Source organism: Eschrichtius robustus, chromosome 6 (genome assembly GCF_028021215.1).
Source record: "Eschrichtius robustus isolate mEscRob2 chromosome 6, mEscRob2.pri, whole genome shotgun sequence".
NCBI classification, from domain to species: Eukaryota; Metazoa; Chordata; class Mammalia; order Artiodactyla; family Eschrichtiidae; genus Eschrichtius; species Eschrichtius robustus.
Window position 1 is genome coordinate 86,572,442 of NC_090829.1, and position 24,364 is coordinate 86,596,805.

The 24,364-nt window shown below is 37.6% G+C and overlaps 1 protein-coding gene across 2 annotated transcripts; it reads left to right on the forward strand.

The window, feature by feature from the left end:
• Nucleotides 1–52: 52 nt before the first annotated feature.
• Nucleotides 53–24,364, forward strand: NAA50 (N-alpha-acetyltransferase 50, NatE catalytic subunit). Of its 2 annotated transcripts, none has more exons than XM_068546730.1 (5): nucleotides 53–368; nucleotides 19,012–19,148; nucleotides 19,561–19,680; nucleotides 20,120–20,186; nucleotides 21,346–24,364. In XM_068546730.1, exons 1-5 carry the CDS (start codon nucleotides 361–363, stop codon nucleotides 21,521–21,523), a joined length of 510 nt encoding a protein of 169 aa, XP_068402831.1. In that variant the 5' UTR covers nucleotides 53–360; the 3' UTR covers nucleotides 21,524–24,364. The 2 variants fall into 2 exon arrangements, with proteins under 2 accessions (XP_068402831.1, XP_068402832.1); XM_068546731.1 differs by having other exon boundaries at nucleotides 19,015–19,148.

Genomic DNA, 24,364 nt, shown 5'->3' on the forward strand with positions numbered 1-24,364 from the left:
TGCGGCTGCGCGCCGGGCTGCCGACGCGCCGGCGCGCAGAGGGGGCGGGGTGAAAGGTCACAGCGCGGCGGCGGGTCTGGCTGGCGGCTGCGGTGGCGGCGGGCGGGAGGAGAGTGCCCCGTGTGCACGTGTGGAGAAGCGGCGGCACCAGCGCGGCGGCGGGAGGCACCCCCGCCCCCTCTGGAGACGCAGGGCCGCGCTCGACTCTCGCGGCCTCCGTCACCCGCTCAGCTCCCTGCCCTAAGCGAGGAGGCCGGCTTGCGGGGTGGAGTGGCCCGAGCTGAGGGCGTGGAGAGCTCAGGGCGGCGACGACAACGGCGTTGATATCTGTGGTAACAACGGCCTCAGCAGGCGGGGAAGATGAAAGGGTGAGGAAGGGCAGCCGGGCAGGGCCCGACCGGCGGGGGAGAGGGGCTGCGAAGGAAGGGAGAGACTCCGGGCGGAGACCCGGCGGAGGGAGGTTTCTGGGCTTCTCTGCTCATGGAGGGGGCGGAGGCTCGGCTCCGGCTGTTGGCGGGCGAGACCCGGGGAACCTAGGGTTTGGGCCCGGAGGACGAGTGCGGGTTTAGTGCACACCAGCTGCTGAGTGGAGCGGCGAGGAAAAGCTGTCGTGAGGCGCCTGGGGCCTCTTGCCCGGGAGCGGACGGCGGAGCCACCCCCGGCCCGCCACTCCGAGTGAAGCGGTCTGGTTGTCCTCTTCAGATCCCGGCTCGACACTGAGAACTGTGGTCTTCGACACCTTTCGGGTTTATTCACACTTGGAAGCGATGCAGAACCTTCTGGAGGGAGCAGGAATTGGAATAAAGAGCATGGAAAGGAGTATTAAGAGCTAGTGACTCAACTGGATTTGGGTTGGGTCAGAGCGAGTGGAGGAGGGGGGGAGAGCGTGAGCACTGAAGACTTGGGGTGCCAAAATGTTTAAGGAAGTATTGCTGATCAGTAGGTGGAGCTATTGCTCCAGCCGTTTACTGTTGCCCTTGTGCCGCGAGGGGGTCCTGGGTTCCTAGGAAGCTTTCTTTAGGGGTTTGGCGAAGTGAATATTCTTTCACGGGTTCCCTCTTGGACAAAGTTAGGGATTATTTTGATTCGACTATTTCCATTTGGATTAGATGTCATCTTACTATTAAATTGCATACTGTTAAAAGTATTAATTACCTAACACGGTGTTTTAACATATTGACGGAGTGAGCCGTTTTGAAGCTTGCCTTTACCCTCCTTAGAGAACGAAATGGCATCTTAATCAGTGTTAAAAGTTTTCTGAGGTGCGGAGTGTTTTCTACGACAGCAGGTCAGTTAAAGAATTGTAACTGTGTTTTGAGTTAGCAAAGCCTTTCAGACTGTTTAGCAGCCCTTTTGAAGATGAAGTAGAAGTCAGTGTTCGAAGTAATCTCATACTGCCTAAAACAAGGGTCTGTATATTACTTCGGTGTGTATATGTGTTTGAGGTCGCAGAAGAGGTCCAAGAAAGTTTAATTTGAAGGTCTGTAGTGTGATTCCTTACTCTGATTTTGCTTTAAATATTGAGAATGCACTGTAATGTCGAATTGCGTGTTTTGTATCAAGTTTAGAAATCATGAAGAAAATTTCACAGTACCTGCATTAGTTCGCATCAAGTTCTAAAGAGTTGTAATCAGGATACTAATTGAGGGGTATTTGAAGTATGTGCTGCACTTGAATCGTGATCTAGGAAGTTTGGCTGTTTTGTATATGATCCAGTATAACTTGGCGAGATTTATCTCTTTTTTTTTCCTTGAGTATGGATGCTGTCTCTTACTTGTTTTTGTGTTCTCATTGGCACTCAATACTTATTTGTCTTTGTTAAAGTAATAAAAATGAGGCTGAAGAGTTCTTGGTGTTGAGATTGTGCATGGATTTATAAACGAGTGCCTCCAAGGAATTATTCTGGATGTTTGGATCCAAAATCTTTTGGTCTAGCTCAGTCTGCCTAGGATGTAATGCTCTTCCTGATACTAACTTGGCAATAGAAATAATCTGCCTTCAGTTAACATACTCATGAGGCAATTATCTTTTTATTTAAAATGGTTATTTTATGTATAACAAACTGATGGAGGCCAATCTCCAGAAATGAGTAACTGGTCAAATTTAGAGGAAATCTATAGTTATTGAATCTGTAACCTTAAGCCAGCAACTATGCCTAAAATGTAGAGTCCTTAAGTCTAGTTCCTGTCACCTCTTACTATTGGGAGCTTAAGATCATGTTCTTAATGGTAAACTTGTAAGATGATTTCAGAGGAATACTCCCTTTAACTTCTAAGGTGAACTAACTCCCAGGTAAGATGGGACTGTAAAATTTTTTTCATTTGTTAGTCTTGCCCTTAAGGCACTGAACAAATGAAGACAGTGGATATTATTTAAAAGATTTTAAGGTTCTTGAGTTCAAAGATTTGTATCACCGTGTACAATGTAGTCAGTGTTATAGTCCTGACTCTTGGTTTATGAAGGCCTGTGAAAATGAAACAGTGGTCCTGATTATGTGGTTTTTGTACGAAATATTATTTGCTAAGCGTTTTATTGTATATTGAGCTAATTGGACTGTAAATTGAATACAAATATCTAAAATTGAAAACATGCAGAACTCCTCACTCTGAATCAGTCTGCTGTTCCAATATTTTACATCGTTGCCTATATTGTCTATCGTTTTGAAACTTTTAAGACTTAACTATTTTACCTGGGTTTTTCTTCATACTTTTACTTAGTTTTTTATTAGTAGGACATTCCATGGTATTGGCATGTATTTGCCTTTCCTCCATAGTAGATAAACGTCCAGTTGTTAATTACTGCATGCATTTGTATGCATGGTTTAGAAATTTGAAGTATATTATGAGATGTTACGTCCCTTGTACTGAGGTTGCTTGTTTTTATGAACCAGGGACATTATAGGTTGAATTTGTGGATGGTAAGCTGATTATTTTTATCTGTTCCCTTTTAGGGAGGGTGATATTCAAGCAAGAAGGTGTGCTGTACACGGCCATGACTGAAATGAGATGGCAGTGTAATTAGTCGATATAATAGAAAGTAAAACTGAATCCATTTGCCCTTCAATTGTAGCAAAGAGGTGTGAATTCTAATAAAGATGTCTTTAACTAGATGTGAATACATGTGAACAAAGTAAAGATGACAGCAATAATATAGTATATAGAACAGTGTAGTTTCCTAATTGAAGTGTTAAAATGTAAGATTCTGCAAGTAGAAATGAATCTTTGTTGAGGAACTCAGAAAATAATGGTTACCTCTGACAGTTTATGGACTGGGAAAGGGCACAAATAACTTTACTGAGGTGCTAGAGACATTGCGTATCTTTGCCTTGGGTATTGGTTGCAGAGGTGTATACATACGTATAAAATCATTGAGCTGTAACAAGATTTGTGCTCTTTACCAAGTGTATCTTATACGTCAATAAAAGGTTTTTCTTTAAAGGTTTTATTGCTGTTTTTGTCAGGGGAAAAAAAAACCCAAAAACAAAAAAAGTCAGTAAGGCTGAAGTATATAGAATTCGGGAACTTGTGTAAAACTGCAATTCATACTCCTTGCTTCTGTGAAGCCAATGATTTGTGGGATGTTGATTAAGTTACTGGATTTTAACAAATACTTTGTAACGTTCCCTTGCTTTGTTCAGATGAATTCATATAAAATATAACCTGTCTGTACCATAATTTAAAAAAATTAATATCCTAACTAATATAAAGGAGAATAAAAGGAAAGTAAACTGCAATATCTATTTCAATATGTAGATGAGCAGGTACAACAACACCATAAATCATAAGATCAGCTGTTTGCATCTATCTGTAAATATAATCAACTGTATAATTTAAAAAGTATATCTGCTACCAGTACAGATGTGTGCATTGGTGAGTAATGCTGTGTTGCCATCAGTCTTGTGATTTCTTCCCCAAATTGTGGACAGCTGTTGGTAAAGTTCTGAACAAAATGCACAATAATCAAGAATTTGTGGGTTGGAAAAGGTCTTTAAAAGGCACTCATAAAGCATTATCTTTCAAAGCCAGTGCTTTTGCCAGACCAAACTAATATCTATATTAAATTTCACTTTGCTAAATCCTCTCTTTTGGTCTGTAGAAATTCTTTTGACTCCTGATTTTCGCTTCTAGGTATTAGCTATGGCTTCCAGCTTTGTGCCATCTGAAAAGATACACCTTCTCAATTATTTAAATGGCTGTCCTTTTCTCTTTTTTTGAAAGTGCAGCCTACAGAAACCTTTAGAATACCAGTAGTAATCAATAGAAACATCCTTCCCATCATAGAATGAGAATTGTATGATTATAGTTTAATAACTACAAAATTGTTTAATTGTGCTATCACAGAACACTCCTTTCTCTTGAGCTGTTCTCTTCCATCATCTGCTGTTTACATTCATTCAATGCCTGACGTATTAGCAGAACGTTAGTCCTGTCTTGTCCAATACAGTAGTGACTAGCTATGGTTGGCTGTGGAGCAGTTGAAATGTGTTTTGTGTTACTGAGGAGCTGAATTAAAATGTCAGTTGTTGGACAATTTTTATGTATGTTTCGAACAACTTGGATATGTGAATCCACTGTAAATTTTATGAAATATAAGTACAGATAAAACATTTCCAAGGAAAATTACCATCTGAATTGAGATGTGCCGTAAGTGTAATGTACACTGGATTTAAAGACTTAGTATGAAAAAAAAGATTTTTTTAAAAGGTCATGATTAAATTTCATTTTGATTACATGTTGCAATGATTTCAGCTGTTTCTTTTTGCCTTGTTAGTGTAGATATTAGGGGAAAAAAGTTTTTTTTAACAGGGATTTGACCCCTGGACCTAGAAATTTTTAAATTACATAAGTGACTCGAATTATATTTCTGTTGGACGGTGCTGTGCTAGACCCTGAAAAAAACAAATTTGTCTAAAACATGATCTCTTCCCTTAGGATCTAGTTCCTGGATGGTAAATGTTTCAACTGTGGGACAACACATAGTGTGTGGCTGTTTATACCTCTGTGGTAACCACTCCTGGTTTTCGATTAAGATATTATAATCCAGTCATATCCTCTGGGTAAATGAAGGGGTAATTGGAAGTATGTATTTGCCTTGCCTGAGCTAGTACAGCCTGTATTCTACCTCTGTCATTGCTAAAGCTGTTCTTAAGGGAAAACTTTGTTTCCCAAGTTCAGACCTCTCCTCTCAGTCTTCGGTAGAGCAGAATGCTTGCTTGTATAACTACTGGACACACATCCTTAATTATTTCTTTTGAATAATTCACTAGAGGAGAATTTTTTGGATCAGAAAGTACTGCCATTTTTAAAGCTCTGATATTTGTTGCCAACTGACCTCCAGAAAGATAGTAACAATTTATACTGCCAGCAGTGTATGAGAGTGCCCTTCTCTTCTTCAAGGGCTGATGGAGAAAGGGAGGAGCACTTGCAGAAACTTAAAGGAAATGGAGGAAGACATTGTGGCTGCCATTTCAGTGACGGGTGGTGTAAATTACCTTTGTCTGCGATGAGTGGCATACATTGAGCATTCCTAAAATGATAGAAATAACTAATAGTTTCTTGACAAGTTGGTTTTGAGGACATATACCCATATACCCTTAATTCTAATTTTACTTTGCTGATTAGGTGATAAATGGCCTTTCTTTCTTTCTTCCTTTCTTGTTGATTACTTGGTGGAGTTGGACATTTCCCACTTTTACTGGCCATTTGTATGCATTTTAAACATTTCTTATTTCTCCTTCCAGAAAACTAAGATATATTTAAGGAAATATTTGGATGCCCCCCACCCCCCAGAATGTAGAGTTTGTTATTTGTAGCATAATTTATCTTCAAAAAGGAGATTTACTACAATGCAAAAGGCATTTGAACTAAAAGCAACCACATTTTATAGTTCAGTGTGCCACCAATAATAGCAGTAGTAGGGACACTGACTAATAAGTTTCTTGGCTTCTGGGCCCTCATTTCTTTGTCTCTTTTGCAGGTTGTGGGATCTTTAGTTCCCCAACCAGGGATTGAACCCAGGCCCCGGCAGTGAAATCACTCGAATCCTAACCACTGGACCACCAGGGAATTCCCTCATTTCTTTGTCTTTAAAGAGAACAGCTTGAACCTGAATAGGAAAGGCTGAAGGTTTGAGTTCTTGTGCCAGTTCTAATCTGTTGATAGTATCTTATCAGTATTATATTTAGTCTGTTGATAGCTTTGATGAGTTCTCAGACTGTGGGGAAAACAAGTGATGTCATTGATTATTAATGGCATGTGTGTCGCATGTTTGCCATTCCTGGTCTCTGTCAGCTCTAGCTTTCTATGATACCAAGAAACAAAACTTTGGAATCATATTTGAATTGTTCTCTTTTAAGCTGCTCTCTTCATTTTGCTCTTGTGTCTGCTTTTTGGGACCTGCTCTCCCATCCCTTCCCCATGCCACTATTACCTTTTACAGAGGAGGCACTGTTAAGGCAATGTGCCAGGCAATAGTCTCATTTAATCCTCCCGGTAGCTCTAAGATAGTATCCATACTCTACTAATGTATCTGTAAATATAGTATAAAGCATATAGAGGTGGGCCAAGAAGGGAAGAAAGCTTGTTGGGTGGTGGGGTTTTTGAGTAGTTTTATATGGCCAAAAAGCAATGGGGGGGTGGTGGGGAGAAGGCTAGGCCAGTGGCCACAGCTAGGTGATGAAGGGCTAATTGAATTTTATTTGGTAGATTATGTGCAACTTTTTTGAAAGATTTTACGCAGAGAAGTTAAGTGGTCAGATTTGTGTTTTAGAAGGATTATTCTGACTGTATTGTGATGGCTTTGTCTCCTTGGCTCTAGTCTTATTCCCCTTTATTAGGCTATTAAAATATGTGTTGAAATGAGGGGTTGAAATGATGGCCTGAACCATGCTGCTAAGAGAAAGGGTATAGGAACAGGTTATAAAGTTAGTTGGGAGGCAGAAGTACCAGGGATTAAAATGGGATGTTAGAGTACATCTAAAGCTCAGTGTCTGTATTGGATGAATGATGGAGCTGTTCTTAAAGGTAGAGAACAGATTTCCTATAGAGAACGATTAGTTCAGTTTTTGACGTGTTGAATTTGTGATTCCTGTAGAGATAGCCAGTAAGCCGTTGGAAATATGTGCTTGAATTCAGAGATTTGTAAGTAAAAACATCAGTGTTTAGGTAGTAGTAGGGGAAGAGCCATAGCTGGGAAGGGGCTCTCCTAATTGAACATATAGATAACGATGGAAAAATTTTTCAAAGGATAATTTTATTCTTTTTTAGGTATAACCTTGAGTATATTGTGTCCCTGTGTGTGTGTTTAGCATTTCTAGTACCCAAACAAATAATTACTGAGATTTTTACACACCTGATACTTGCAGTCACACAGCTTGGAGGACTGATTCACCCACCACTGCTTTTTTGATACCTGCTAAACCTCTAGAACAGTGACTTTCAACCAGCGGTACACCTCCCACCCCACTCCGGACATCTGACAATGTCTGGAGACGTTTTTAGTTGTCACAGTGGGGTGGGATGGTTACTGACATCTAGTGGGTAAGGCTAGCAATGCTGCTAAACATCCCACAGTGCTCCAGGAAACCCCTCACAACAAAATTATCAAGCCCTAAATATCAGTAGTACCAAGATTGAGAAACTGCTCTAAAATCTAGATGAAATGAAAGAGCTCATCGGTTTTACTAAGGTCCTAGAGATTCTTAGATTTACTAAAAGTAATTTAGCAGTCCTTGAAATAGTTGAGGTTCTGCCCTAAGTCTTGTAGTTCAGTAGAAGAAGTAAGGTTCGAAAACAGACGCTTATAGCAGTGCAGAAATTCTGTGCCTTGGAAGAGTACAACTGTAATATAGTTCAAATGAGGTGGAAATCTCAGCAGGATGACAGGTTAAGGCCTCATGATCAGTTAGTATTTAAGCTGTGCTTTGATAAATGCTGAGTGGGCTTACTTTTAGGTTTTAGGAATTTATACTTTAGAGGAGTCGCTCTTTCATGTAATTTACTTGAAGGCAAGAGTTGAGAACCAGATTACTGCTAGCTAAGAAAAAATTAAGTCTAAGCCCCTTGAAATTTTTAATCAAAGGACCATGGGCATACTTTGATCCTTGCTAAAAGACTTAAATTTTATGCAAAAGTCCTTTATCAGTACACCTTGGATAAATGTTGGGTATTTCTCTCTCTCTTAACCTTGAGAAGTAAAGATGACTCCTTTGAGGGAAGTCATATGGTGTGGCTAACCTTGCACTATAATGGAATTCGTAGACATAGGCCTGATTCTGGCTTTATTGATAATTGACTGTATAACTACAGGCACATCTGTCTCTGGGCTTCAGTTCCATCATCTGCAAAATGAAGGGGAAGAGAGCCAGTGGTTCTAAGGTCCCTTCCAGATCAAACACTCTTCGTAAGAAGTGACCAGACAGTTAAAATTTTGTGCCAGGGTGCACTTAAATACCCATCTAAAGTATAAAGGCTTTGGGGCTTCCCTGGTGGCACACTGGTTAAGAATCTACCTGCCAATGCAGGGGACACAGGTTCAAGCCCTGGTCCGGGAAGATCCCACATGCTGCAGAGCAACTAAGCCCGTGCACCACAACTACTGAGCCTGCGCTCTAGAGCCCATGAGCCACAACTACTGAAGCCTGCGCGCCTAGAGCCGGTGCTCTGCAACAAGAGAAGCCACGACAGTGAGAAGCCCGCGCACCTCAATGAGGGGTAGCCACCGCTCGCCGCAACTAGATAAAGCCCGTGGACAGCAACAAAGACCCAACACAGCCATAAATAAATAGATAAATACATTTATATTAAAAAAAAAGTATAAAGGATTTAAGCTTTCTCTATACATCATTTCCTCTTTTTGCTATGTAACTTTAGCAGTCAGACTTTGCACAAGAAAGACCCACTTTTGTGTAGTCGTATCTCCATCTTGTGGCCTTTCAGAATATTGCCACTAAATTTTGTTTTTGTAATTATGGCCATAATTGACATTACCCTTAAAAGCTAGAAACATTTGAGTGCTTATTATCTGATGTTGCTGTACTAAATACTTTTCCCATTTTATCATACCACTTGATACCACCATAAGCCAAGGGTAAAGGTTTCCTACTACCATATTCTAAGTGCAAAGGTTATCTGAGATTTGACTGAGTAACAGGCTAATCTTGTGGTGCTACTCTCTAAAAGTAGGAGGCAAGTAGCTGTGTTTTCCAGATCTAAGGACTTGGTTCACATTTCTGTGGGTGCTTGTGCTGTATGAGTCTGTCCCCCCCCTTAGATCCTTAACCTCAAAACTTTGGTATGAAGATGCGTTAGAGTTTGTTATGGATTTGAAAAACAAGAAAAAATAACATGTCACGTGAATTTACTTGAGCTAAGAGAATAATTTAGTTTCTTTAATAACTACTGTCTTCAGTTTTTTAGTTAGAGTTGTGAACTCTAGTGCCAGCAGGAACCCAGGACCTGGGACCAAGCAGATAAGGTAAATGAGTAAAACAAGAAACGTAGGCTTTATGTAAAATCTTCTGATTTAAATATTAGCAACCAAGTTAATTTGGAAAAACAAAAAATTGTTGAGTCAAGTAGATGTGGCCACATGGCTGATTTGACTTTTAGGCCAGGAATTTGGGGCTTATCTACAGAACAGAGATCTTGAACCGATAAATTAAAAATAGTCTATATTGTTAAATTATATTGAAATCTTACCTGAAGTAAGCAGTCAGTGTAGTGATTTAAAAAATCCAGCTTTCAGAGTTAGGCTGATTTGAGTTTGAGTCATAGCTCCTCGATACCAGTTATGTCACAAACATTAAAGCTATAGTGTAACATAACTGTACTGCTTGCATAAGGGAAATGATTAACATTTTATGGGGAAATGATTAACATTTTATGGAAACCCACTCTGATCATATAGTTTATTTTTTTTGCAGTGGTCTATTCCACTTCTCTATGTCTGTCTTTAGTCTCTATTTCCCTTACCAGACTCCTTGGATTTAGAAATTTACACACATGCAGTAGGAAGTTTCTTGATTAAAGTGGGTGTTTAATTTTGTATGGTTAAAAGAACAAGCTTTATTACAGAAGTAAAGATTCCAGAGTAGGATGTAGGAATTTGAATTTTTAACCGCAAAATGATTCTGGTGTATAGCCAAGTTTGGAACCCAATCTTGGATTTTACGACACTGCTTCTCCAGATTTATCCCTACTCTCTTGAACATTGTTTCTCAGACACTTTTATGGGCTCCTACTCTTTTACTTCTGAAATGAGATTATCACTTCACATCACTAGAATAGCTATAAACAGAAAGGCAGTAAAAAGCATTGGTGAGGATCTGGAGAAACTGGAACCCTAAAACATAGCTAATGGGAATGTAAATGGTCTGGCCACTTAGGGAAACAGTTTAGAAACATATTAGTTTTCCCTTACTACTGTAACAAATTACTACAAATTTAGTGGCTTAAACAACACAAATGTATCATCTTTGTTCCTGAGATCGAAAGTCTGAAAGGGGTTTCACTCTGTTAAAATCAAGATGTTGGTATGTATAGTGACTCCTGTCTACCTGAAATTTTAGCATGTGACCTTATTTAGAAATAGGGTCTTTGCAGATGTAATTAAGATGAGGTCACACTCAATTGGGGTGGGCCCTAAATGACTAATGTCCTTATAAGAAGAAGAGAGCATACATACACACAGAAGACCATGTGAAGATAGAGGCAGACATTAGAGTTATGCTGCCACAAGCCAAGAAACACTTGAGGCCACCAGAAGCTGGCAAAGGCAAGGAAGGATTCTGCTCCAGAGCCTAGAGGGCATGGCCCTGCCGACATTCTGATTTTGGACTTCCAGCCTCCAATACTTCGAGAGAATACATTTCTGTTGTTTTAAGCCACTGAGTTTGTGGTAATTTGTTAAGGCAGCTCTGGGAAACTGATACAACAGGACTGTGTTTCTTCTAGAGGCTCAAGATGATAATATGTTTCCTTGCCTTTTCAGCTTCTAAGACCACTTGCATTCCTTGGTTCATGAGCCTTCATCTTCAAAGCCAGCAGCAGAGCATCTTTAAGTCTTTCTTGTCTCTGCTTTTATCACATCTTCTCTGACTCCTAAGGACCTGTGTGATTACAGGGGGCCCACCCAGATAATCCTGGTTAATTTTCCCGTCTCAAGGTCTTACATCTGCAAAGCCCATTTTTCATGTAAAATAACATATTAAAGGTTCCTGAGATTAGAACATGGACAGTCTCTGGGGGCCATTATTCTGCCTACCACAGGCAGTTTCTTTAAAAAGTAAAACATGTACCCCAGTGTTCATTGCAGCACTATTTACAATAGCCAGGACATGGAAACAAATGTCCAACGACAGATGAATGGAAAAGAAGATGTGGTACATATATACAAAGGAATATTACTCAGCCATAAAAAGGAATGAAATTGAGTCATTTGTAGAGATGTGGATGGACCTAGAGTCTGTCATACAGAGTGAAGTCAGCCAGAAAAAGAAAAATATTATATATTAACGCATATATGTGGAATCTAGAAAAATGGTGCAGATGAACCTATTTGCAGGGCAGGAATAGAGACGTAGACGTAGAGAACGGACATGTGGACACGGGGCAGGGGAGAGGTGGGTGGGATGAACTGGGAGATAAGGATGGACATATATACACTACCATGCATAAAATAGATAGCTAGCGGGAACATGCTATAAAGCATAGGAAGCTCAGCTTGGTGCTCTGTGACGACCTAGATGGGTGGGGTGGGAGGGAGGTCCAAGAGGGAGGGGATGTAGGTATACATATAGCTGATTTACTTCATTGTACAGTAGAAGCTAACACAACATTGTAAAGCAATTATACTCCAATTAAAAAAAAAAAAGTGAAACATATTTGCCATACGACCCAGCAGCCCCACTTCTAGGTATCTACCAGAAAAAAACTAAAGCCTATGTCTGCACACATACTTGTATGCAGTAATCATAGCAGCATTGTTTATAATAGCCAGGAAGTAAATACAGTTAAAATGCCCATCGAGTGGTAAATGGATAAACAAAATGTGGTATATTCATACAATGGAGTACTGTTCAGCTACTGACACAAATTGCAATATGGATGAACCTCAAAAACATTATGCTGTGTGAAGGAAGTCTAGTCCAAAAGATCACATTTATTGTATGAAATGTTCAGAAATGGCAAGTCTTTAGAAAGAAGGTAGATTTAGTGGCTGGCTTGGAGTATGTAAGGGGATTTATCTTAGCTGTGCACAAGGGATTTTGGGGGTGTGATGTGAGTACTCTAAAGCTGAATTGAGATGATGATTTCAGAACCCTATAAATAGTTTAAAACCATTGGATTGTACACTTGAAATAGGTGAATTTTATAGTATGTAAATTATACCTCAAGAAGGCTGTTTAAGAGAAAAATAAATGAGAGGGATGTAAGGGGATGAGACTCATACACCTAAATGTAATAAAACTTCTAGAAGAAAACAAACATCTAAATGTTAGTGGCCTTGGGTTAGGCAAAGATTTGTTAGATAGTACCCTGAAAATCATGATCCACAAAGAAATTCATCAAAATGTATAACTTCTGCTGTGTGAAAAACACTGTTAAGAAAATGAAAAAAGCCACAGACTGGGAGAAATCCTCTGCAACATACATAACTCGCAAAGGGCATGTATTCATAGTAACTTAAATCTCAATAATTCGAACCCAGGATTTTTTTAAGAGCAAAAGATTTCAACAGCACCTCCACCAACTAAGATAATATGGGTAGCAAAGAAGTACATGAAAAGATGTTCACCATTATTTAGGGATATGCAAATTAGAACCGCAGTGAAATGTCAGTACACACCTATTAGAATGGCATAAATTTTAAAAGTTGATAGTGCCAAACACTGGTTTGGATGCAGAACACCTGAAACTCTCGTACACTTAACTAATGATCCAGTATCCCCTCTCCTACGTGTTTATTCAAGGGAAAGAAAAACTTATGTTCACACAAGAACCTGTACAGAAATTGTTTGTGGCAGCTTTATTCATAATCTCCAAAAACTGGAAACACCCAAATGCCCTTCAACAAAAGTATAAACCATGGTACATCCATACAATGGAGTACTACTCAGCAATAGCAAGGAATGAAGTTGATACAGTAGTGTGGTGAATCTCAAAGGCATTGTGCTGAATGAAAGAAGCCAAGCGAATGGGAATGTATTGTGTGATTCCATTTATGTGGTATTCTTTTTTTTTTTTTTTTTTTTTAATGTGGTATTCTTGAAAAGGCAAAACTATGGGAAACAAAACATTAATGGTTGCCTGGGAGTGGTGGTAGAGCTGAACTGCAAAGGGTCATGTGGGAGACTTTTGGGGTGATAGAACCATTGTGTTTCTTGATAATTGTGGTAGTTAGGTGACTATACATATTTGTCAAAACTCAGAACTATACGCCTGAAGTTAATTTTATATAGGGAATTCCTTGGTGGTCCAGTGGTTAGGACTCGGTGCTTTCACTGCTGTGGGCCTGGGTTCGATCCCTGGGTGGGGAACTAAGATCCCACAAGCCATGCAGCCAAAAAAAAAAGTTTATGTGAACTTTTAAAAGTTTTTTTTGTTTTGTTTTAGCTAAGAAAGAAATTTTTTTTTTCCAAAGAAAGTAAATTGACCCGCCAAAACGGCTGGAAAATAAAGGAGCAACTAATAGTTGATACAAATTAGAAAATTGCAAGCTGGTGGACTTGAATACACTACAACAATAATTATATTAAATCTGAACAGACTAAATACTCTGATTACCAAATTAAAGGAACAAGACTCTTATGCATTTGCTGTTTATAAAAAGACACTTTAAATATAAGGCCACAGACGTTCAAAGTAAAGGGTGGTAGAAGATACACCATGCAACATTGATTAGAAGAAAACAGTGTGTCTGTACTGATAAAGTAGACTTTAAGTCAAGAAATATTACAGCAAAGAGGGACATTTCAAAATGATAAAAGGATCGATTCATCAACTCATAACAGTCCCAAATATTTATGCTGTTAATAACATAACTTGAAAATACAGAAGCAAGCATTGACAGAACTGAAGAGCAAGAAGAAACACTTCCAAACTTTCTTTGAGGCCAACAAACCTTATTGATAACAAAACCTATCAAGAATATTATAAGGGAAAAAAAGGGTGTGTCAGAGTAAGACTTCCTGACATATCATTTGAACAGACCTAAAGGAGGTGAGAGAGCAAACTTGCAGCCAAGAATGGAAAGGCCACCAACTGAGATAGGGAAAGCTACAGGTGAAGCAGATTTTGCGGGGAAGATCAGATAGCTAGTTTTGGATATGTTTAATTTGAGCTGTCTACTAGAGATGCTTTGGCATTTAGGAGTGATTTCTAGGCTAGAGACAGAAATTTGGGAGTTGGCAGCATTAAATCCATAAGACTATATATAGATTGAGGTCACCGAGAGAATGTAGAGAAGACAATGAAGTACCATCTTGATGTGCAAGGCGCTCCTCTCCAACCCCGGCTTCCACATTTACACAAAGCATACTTTGTTTTACCATAGCAAACTGCCTGTGGTTTGGGGAATACATGAATGTAAACTCCTTTGCATTCCAGGTGTTAGCACATAGGTGTTGAAATATTTATTGAAGTAGAACTGATTTATGCTTTGAATAGGCAACTATTATGTTCATAAGAACTATAGAAAATTTTAGATTCATGATGGAATTCTTAAAATCTCTATTATTTAATTTTCTAATCAAGTTCTTTTAACTTCTAAAAGCTTTTTGGTTGTTTACAGTCAAATGATGTTCTAATTTACTTGACATTTCTACATAACTCTCTATGTTTATGCCTTTGGTACTACACGTTCTTTACTGAATTATATTTACAAGTTGATGATATTACTCTGATATATTTAGAATATCCACATCTTAGAATAATTTGGAGCTAAGTGATCAGGATTACAGAAGTGTTCCGTTTCAATCAGACATATCATGTTCAGGAAAGTTAAACTGTATCTGAAGGTCAATTTTGCTGACAAAGTTATATTTAATAGACATTTTAAAATTCTGTTTCTAGCATATGCTGACAGTCTGGTAATAATAAAAATTGATTATAAACAGCAATGTCCTACTGTATAGCACAGGGAACTATATCCAGTCTCCTGGGATAAACCATAATGGAAAAGAATATTAAACAAAGAATGTATATATGTATAAAACTGAGTCACTTTGCTGTACAGCAGAGATTGGCACAATATTGTAAATCAACTGTACTTCAATTAAAAAAAATCAAACTTGATTAATTTCTTTCTTAAATTTAAACAGCTACCAAAAAATACTCACAGTATTCCAATTCTGTTTTAAAACTTGTCAGTATATATGTGCATGGAAGAATATTGGAAGACTGTATATGTCTAACTCATTTCTATGGTGTTGGGTTTATTTTTTTGTTTTTTTTTTTTTTAAATCAAGACATGTTTTTTTAAATTAGGCATGGAAAGATTAAGCTGCTTATTCCTTAATGATTCAATATTGTATTTTGTATTTAGTCTTGATCTGCCCACCCTAATGGAAATTTTTTTAGTAGTTACCTTTTATTAGTTTCAGTCTACCATACTGCACCATGACCACTTTTTCCTTCTGTATGAAGTCATGAAATACCTAGTTATTATCCTTTTAAAACTTATACATATACTTGAAGCATGGTAATTACCTAGAAATTATTCTTAAACTCTTAAAAACTCAAGTTCTTTCACTTATTATCTAGAAACTTAACTTCCTAGATTCTGAAGTTTTCCTTTATTGTTGTTTACTATTAGATTTCATGATGTAATTTTTCAATCACTATTAAAATACAGAGACTGGCTTTTGAGTGCAGTGGAGTAATTTTTTTTTTTTTTTTTCCGTGTGGCATGTGGGATCTTAGTTCCCCAACCAGGGATCGGTCCTGTGCCCCCTGCAGTGGAAGCGAGGAGTCCTAACCACTGGACCGCTAGGGAATTCCCCTGGATTAATTTTTAAATGGTGTGTTCTAAATATAATCAATATAATAAACTATCTGATATTTAAAATAAATTACTGCACCCAATCTGTGGTACAATACTAAAGAGTAGCATTAGGTTAAGTGAAATAAGCCAGATAGAGAAAGACAAATACTGCATATATTACTTGTATGTGGAATCTTAAAAAAAAAAAAAAAAAGTCAAGCTCTTAGAGAGTAGAAAAGTGGTTTCCAGGTGGGGAAGATAGGGAAAGGTTGGTTAAAGGGTACAAACTTTCAGCTGTAGGGTGAATAAGTTCGGAGAATCCAAAGTATAACATAGTTGATAACACCGTATCGTATAATTTAAATTTGCTAAGAGAGTAGAACTTAAATGTTCTCACCAAAAAAAAAAAAAAGGTAGGTGATGGATGTATTAATTAAGTGGGAGGAAATCTTTTTTTAAAAAAAAGAATAGACTGTGCAGGTAAGATGTGATCCCTGTATTTTAAGGTGAAATGTCATTTACCTCAGCCTTAAAGAAGAGAAAGCCAGAGTGTGCTTTAATGAAAAGGGAAGTTTTTCTGTGAATGAGATGTAATCTAGTAAAGAAGACATGGCTCAGTACTTCCCTGGTGGCGCAGTGGTTAAGAATCCGCCTGCCGATGCAGGGGACACGGGTTCAATCCCTGGTCCAGGAAGATCCCACATGCCATGGAGCAACTAAGTCCATGCGCCGCAACTACTGAGCACATGTGCCACCACTACAGAAACCCACGCGCCTAGAGCCCGTGCACCGCAACAAGAGAAGCCACCGCAATGAGAAGCCCGCGCACTGCGAAGCCTGTGCACTGCAACAAAGAGTAGCCCCCACTCGTGGCAACTAGAGAAAGCCCACGCGCAGGAACGAAGACCCAATGCGGCCAAAGATAAAAGACATGCAAGATATACAAGGGTGGTCGGTCACAATAGTGAATAATAAAAAACAGTAGCATACAAATGAAATAATTGAGGCAGGAAGGCTAAAGTTCCAAATGAGTATACTGGTATGTAATCAGGTTTTTTTGTTTTTTAAGAACTGTAATACATTCTGTTGGTTTCTGATTATCTTATTAACATTTCAGAGAACATTGTTATAAAAATTATCCACAAACCACACATTGTTTGAATATGCTTTTAAACATTTTTCTATATGTTAACAAAAGTTGGAGATACATATATATATATCCCCAGGAAAGAATATATCAATGTCTTTCTAATGTAAATGTATCATGCTTTATTTAATTAACCAGTCCCCTAATGGTGGACACTCAGATTTTTTTTTCCTTTTTTTTTTAACCATTATAAAAGTGTGATAATTAGCTTTCTTGTTTAGTCATTTCTCTAACAGAGTTTTCAAAACCTCTGTGCATGTGATGTAAATGGTTAATTAGGGTGCATTGTTTGCATTTTCCTGCTATTGACTAATGCAGTTGTGATGTGGAACTAGCACCTAGTGGTAGGACATACGTCATTTTCTAGCTGCTTGGTTGGCATCAGATTGTTTTGTTTATTTTTGAACTCATTTTTAGTTTGATTTGACAATTTTTTTTAATAAGATACTATTTTTTAAATTTATTTATATTTTGGCTGCATTGGGTCTTCGTTGCTGCGCTCAGGTTTTCTCTAGTTGCGGCTAGTGGGGACTTCTTTTCGTTGCAATGTGTGTACTTCTCATTGTGGTGGCTTCTCTTGTTGCGGAGCACGGGTTCTAGGCACGCGGGCTTCAGTAGCTGTGGTGCGTGGGCTCAGTAGTTGTGGCTCGCGGGCTCTAGAGCGCAGGCTCAATAGTTGTGGTGCACGGTGGGATCTTCCCGGACCAGGGATTGAACCCGTGTCCCCTGCATTGGCAGGCGGATGACATTGTTTTCTTTAAATGTTTTTATGACCCACTGTTAAGATTTTTTTTAATTTTTTTAAAACTTTTTATTTTATATTGGAGTATAGTTGATTAACAATGTTGTGTTAGTTTCAGGTGTGTTAAGGTTTTTAAGAAGGCAAATAGTGTATATAAGCAACTCTACAAATGTTAGTGCTGGTGGTAATAGGAAGAAAAATTGTGTAGTTGCTATTCAGGTTTGTCTTGTCACTTTTGATCAACCTTTAGCATGTGGTGGTGAGATTGATTTGAGCGCTTAAAAATTTGTTGACAGCTCTATAGGCAAATCAACTTTATTACTATGAGTCTGACACTTTTTAGTGGTTATCCCTTTTTCCATGGAACCGATTGTTTTGGTTAAGTATGGTTACTTAGCAATGCTACTGTTGTGTTCTTGATAAGTAGTTTTCAAGCTGGGGTTTGTTTTGTTTGTTTGTTTGGTTTTGTTTTGTTTCTGAAATGTAGATTCCCATGTTCCATTTCCAGAGACTCTGCTTCTGAAGGGGGTGGGGGTGGGGCGTCCAGGAATCTGGATTTGGTCGCCACCCTCTGTGACTCTGGTGTATGTGGTTCCTGTGTCCAGTGGCTAGAATACACGTGATCCTTGCATATTTTGATTATTTTCTTAGAATAAATTCTTAGAGTGGGGATACTTTGACAAAGGAGGTGTACTTTTTAGGCTTTTTAGTACATAGTTGTAGATTGTCTTCCAGAGATGTTGTATCTATTTACATCCCTGCCAACAGAGTATAAATATCTTACTTGCCACCCCTTTGCCAATTAGGTATCATCAGTCTTTTTGATCAGTAATAGATGTCTTTAAATTTTTCTGAAAATTTCAGCATTTGTATGTAGATTATTATTCTGGCCTTCTTAGTAATTGTTGTTTACTGTATTTGTCTCTAAATGTATACAATTGTATGAAAGCTAGGAGTTGGAACCCGGATGGAATGACTGGCAAAATCTGCTTATAAATGGTGATCTTCATAGGAGTGTAAGGTTACTGTGAAAGGGTTGGATTTATCGGTCATGTAAAAAAGACTTGGTACCCTTTTAATATGTCCATCTTAACAAATGAAGCTAATTATATTTTATTGAGTACATTTTGGTTTGTTCCAGTAGCCGGATCGAGCTGGGAGATGTGACACCACACAATATTAAGCAGTTGAAGAGATTAAACCAGGTGATCTTCCCAGTCAGCTACAATGACAAGTTCTATAAGGATGTGCTGGAGGTTGGCGAGCTAGCAAAACTTGGTATGATACGGTTTTTCTTCTTCCCTTCATTTGTTTATTCATGTTCTTGACCTCTAGTTTTTAATATCAGGGCAAAAAAGAGTTAACTGATTTAATCTCCTTGTCTTACAAGTGAGGAAATGGGGGTGATCCAGGTTCTGAGAAAAATCAAGATAAAATAAAATACTTGAATTTCAAACGGAAATGCTAAATATCTTTTCTTATTTAGGCTGTGTCTGTGTTTTCTCATATTTAAGAGGGGTCTTAAATTCTTAAGGTATAGGATATTTTTGAGGCTATTGATACTCAGAGTAGCTGATAAAATTTAATTAATGCTAATAACAATTTAGTCGTTGTATGAGGGTAGGGAAAGATTCAGTAAAATGTGTTATTCTGTCTGCTAAACTTTGTATCTTTATATTTTCCTTGGCAGCCTATTTCAACGATATTGCAGTAGGTGCAGTATGCTGTAGGGTGGATCATTCACAGAATCAGAAGAGACTTTACATCATGACACTAGGATGTCTGGCACCATACCGAAGGCTAGGAATAGGTAAAATTATTTGTGGTTTTTGGTTTTGTTTTTTTCTTTAAAGAAGCATAAATACATTGGTACTGTTCCTGACCCCACTAAGGCAATATTTCTTCTAGGAATACTGGGAAAGGGTTACTGAATTATATAAAGTAAGGTGGAAAAGAACTGTTTTATATGTTAATTGAACATAATTCGATTGAAAGCCCTATATATAAATAGATTTGTTACTAATACTACCCTTTTGCTTTTTCTGTTTTCCTTCTTCCTGGAAGGGCTGTATATAAAGATTGCTTGTCTGCTAGCAGTTTTAAACACAGCAGGTAGTGTAGAGAGAAAAAAATGGTGGAAAATCAGGATGTCTGGTGTTTACCTCAAATTCTATTAGGACTCAGTAAGATGTTTAGTTTAAAGATTGATTTTTATGAGATTACTTATTTGTTGTTTGTCTTGTTAATAGGAACTAAAATGTTAAATCATGTCTTAAACATCTGTGAAAAAGATGGCACTTTTGACAACATCTATCTGTAAGTAAAGTCATATTTAATGATCTTATCTAAAGAATTTAATAAATTGGCAATAGAAATCTTTACTAGAAAATTTAAAATCTGGTCACTTATTGTCTTTTGGAAATACCATGGAAGTGGTAGTTAACGAAGTTTGTTTTAATAATAGATAAGGAACCTGCGATAAAACATTCTTGTTTTGCTTTATTACATTGGGGTGGGAGCTCCAAAGTCACATATGTGAAACCAAGATTAAAACTCAAATCTTCAGAATTTAAGAAATTAATACCATTAATACTACTTTTATCATGCCATCTGTTTACACTCTGAGTTTTGTTCAAGGCTCTCAGTGACACGCTCATTAGTAGTAGAATTTAATCATCAAAATCAGAGAGTACCTAGCTGATTTATACTTGAATCTTAAGAGTAAGGCTAAGATGGCAACTATGGATTCTTTTTTTCTTTTTTTTTTCATTGAAGTATAGTTGATTTACAATGCTGTGCCAATCTCTGCTGTACAGCAAAGTGACTTATACACATACATACGTTCTTTTTTAATATTCTTTTCCATTATGGTTTATCCCAGGAGATTGAATATAGTTCCCTATGTGGATTCTTTATAATACAGATATTGAGATTATTCTCATTTTCACTTTGGCATTGGGAGAGATTAAATTATATAATGCTGTTTTGAGGAGTAATTGAGAAAGCACAAATTATTTTCAAAATCTAACATGTTTTTTATCAATCAGAAAGATATATTCAGGCATTTGAGACCCTAGGTTTTGTTTGTTTGTTTTTTAATGTGTTACTGTGGTCTTTGAATCATCCCTATAGTTATTTACGCACTTTTAGTTACAGGAACCTTTTCTCCTCTTGCAATAAAAAATGTTATGATACTTTAACCTTTCTTGATTTTAAGAATAAACGCTGTTCCTGCATCTCCTGATCTCAGCTAGCTGTCTTCCAAATGTTAGATTAAGAGTTAGGTTAGAAGTATAAATTTGTCATCAAAGTTTCTCTGTAATGAATACTTAATCTTTGTTGATAGCTAGTAATTGTAAAGAGAGTCTAACAAATGTCTGCAGTATTCCAGCTCCAACCAGTAGCTATCTGTGGAGGACACATAAAAGCTGATGGAATCTTAATTTTTTTTTTCCGATACCCTCTTGTATCTCAGGCATGTCCAGATCAGCAATGAGTCTGCAATTGACTTCTACAGAAAGTTTGGCTTTGAGATTATTGAGACAAAGAAGAACTACTATAAGAGAATAGAGCCCGCTGATGCTCATGTGCTGCAGAAAAACCTCAAAGTCCCTTCTGGCCAGAACGCAGATGTGCAAAAGACAGACAACTGAACAAATTACAGATGAACTTTCTTGCACTTGCTTGTCGCCAAATAAAAGAGAGGCCCATTGATTCCCCCCCCTTTCTTTTAAGCCTTTCCCCCTTCCTTGTTCTTGTGTTTCCTCCTTTCAAAACTTCCTTCCCTTTCCTCTAAAAGTTTTAAACTTTTAAGGACTTATTAATCATGTTTGGATTGTTTTAGTTTTCTTATTTTTGTGAGGTGGTTTGATTGTAGGAAGGAGAAGGTATAGGTCTGTTTAGTTTCACAGTTAAGATATATGGTCCCAAAAACTTGAGTGTCAATTTCATTTTTTTTTTTAATGTCCTGCTTTCACATTGAAGGGCAGAGCCTACAAAATATTGTATATTTCAGAGGACGAGAAGCAGCAGCAGCAATATCTTGTTCTCTAACTCATAGACAAGTTTAGTGTGTTCGTGGTACTTTGGGGTTTTCAAGATTCTGTGGGATACTAATCCCTGTACATTGCCTTCACTCCACCTTTTGTCCTTCTGAGTATTTTCTCAGGAGTTGGACCATTGTTATCCTTGTAAGAAATACTAAGCTTATTTTGTTCTGTTAAGCAGTTATTTCTTCCTTCCTCGCTGGTGGCTGACGGTGGGTGGGACAGTCTGAGTAGGTAGTATTATACTTTGGTCTCAGCATTTGAGTTAAACTGCTTTTTGCTAATGAATGGGCTGGTTGTTAGCAGGTTTATTTTTCCTGCTGTTGATTGTTAGAAGTGGCATTAACTTTTGGAGTGTGGGCTGGTGAGATTAATTTTTTTTAATGTCCCAGCTAGAGATAATGGCCTTTAACTGACCTAAAGAGGTTTGTTGTGATTTGCTTTTTTTTCTCCTGTCCTTTTTCTTCAGTAAATCCACAATAGTTAGTCAAACCTTAAAAATGGAGTTGATGTCCTTATAGGTCAATGCCCCTAAATAAACCTGAAGCAGGTGTTGTCTCTTGGACATATTAAAAAATACCTAAAAGGAAGCTTAGATGGACTTGTGGCACAACAAATGCATTTAATGTCAGCTAATGCAGACTGTTAGAAGTGTGGCCACTGAGCATTTGATTTTAGAGGAAGGAATATCTAGACAGTATTTTTGAGAATAACATAGCTGTGCTAATTGCTTATCTGTTGGAGAACATCCCAGATTTGCTTACATTCTGTGCCTGTGATATTGAGTTTAAGGATTTGGGGGTGGGAGAATTATTAAACATATTGCTTCTATTCTTGGAAAAAGTAGAAGTCTAGAAGTGTTAATAACGCAAATGTCACTGTGACCTCCTCTACTGACAGGACTGGTTTATGCTAGATCGTTTCCTGGCACATAGGGAGTGGCTTTGACGGGTCGATAACTTTTTGTAAGATAGAAGACATCTGAAATTTTCATGTTTTCCTCCATAATCCCATCTCCAATATTTAAAATTTTCTACATTGCCAATACTGGTGGCCCAAGAAATGTTTTCATTAGACTTTAAAATAATGCACAGAGCTTGAATTTTCTGTTATTTGACTTTAAAAGGAAGATTGATTCGTAATATTTATCCTCTTATGTAAATTCTGGCATAAAAGTTTCATCTCTTCAAATATGTTGAATGACAAAATTATTTTACACCATGTTTATGCACATTTTATAATCTTAAGTTCTTACTTGAGAATGTAAAAATACAAGGTACAATAAACTTCAGCAGTCTTAGTTGAGTGCCAAGAATAATATAGAAAAGGAAGATAGTTGATAAATGAGTTCATAGGGTTATAATCTTAAGATAGTAAAAATGTAGAAAGACCATGCTGGTTTCTTGGGTATCAGTTTCTTAAGCAGTCCAAATCTAAGCTTAGAAGAAAAGTTTAGCATTAAGCACCTTTACCTTCATGGATAAGCTTCAGCTTGCTCTTGCCAAGAGAAGAGTGCTTGAGTTACAGAAGGCATAATTAGTTTGAAGATTCAGCCTTTTTGTAAACTTCGCATATCAAAATAGATTTTGATATATAAATGAGTTTTGTGAGATGACACTGCCTCTATTTCTATAACCATTTCACCTGGACTATCTAATCAGTCCTATGAATGTATCCCTGAATGTGGTTAATGAAAACCGAATAGCTGCCTCATGACAATTAAGTACATATTATTTATGGAGGAAAAAATATTAAATTTTGAATTGAGTGTGTAGGCTCCCTATCATTTTAGTGTTTCTTTTTCCACACTAGTCACTGACTTTAACCTAAATTCTAAGTGTTTGTAAAGGGTGAATTGTCCTACATCAAACTTACATGAAATAATTCCATCCACTTATGGAGGAGGAGGATGTAGAAGAGGTAGAAGCTGGGCACTAGTTCATGTGCCTATGAGTCAGTAAAGACTGAAATAATGTCCCATGTTCAGTTGGTTATTTTGATAAAAATTATCATTGAGGTAAAACAATTCTGTTAACTGGAAGATCACAGGATATATCCATCATATTTTTCAGGGCAGATAGTTTTTTTCTGTAGGACAAATAGATAAACATTATATTGTATGGTAATTGCATTTAGGTTCTAAAGAAAAGAATCTGCAGAGAAATCTATGCAATATATAATTTGTCCAGATTAGTTTTCATTTGGGGAAAGAAGTTCTGAAATATCCCCAAAGCGGCTTACTCATCAATTGAAAGTCCTCCAAAAATAGAACTATTGGGAAACCATGACATATGGGGTGGAAAAGAAAAGCTCCCTCAGTTTTTTGGAGGGAATAACTTTAAAAATACTTAAATAGCTGAGTTTACTTGGTGCAGTTAAGATTTAAACTTGTTGATTTTAACATTGCTGTTACATCTGAAATAAACTTACGTGATGTTCTGGTAGTAA

Coding starts and splice junctions, on each gene's coding strand:
- NAA50 (XM_068546730.1), top strand. Junction 19,149..19,560: donor TGGCGAGCTAGCAAAACTTG/GTATGATACGGT, acceptor TTTCCTTGGCAG/CCTATTTCAACGATATTGCA. Junction 20,187..21,345: donor ACTTTTGACAACATCTATCT/GTAAGTAAAGTC, acceptor CTTGTATCTCAG/GCATGTCCAGATCAGCAATG.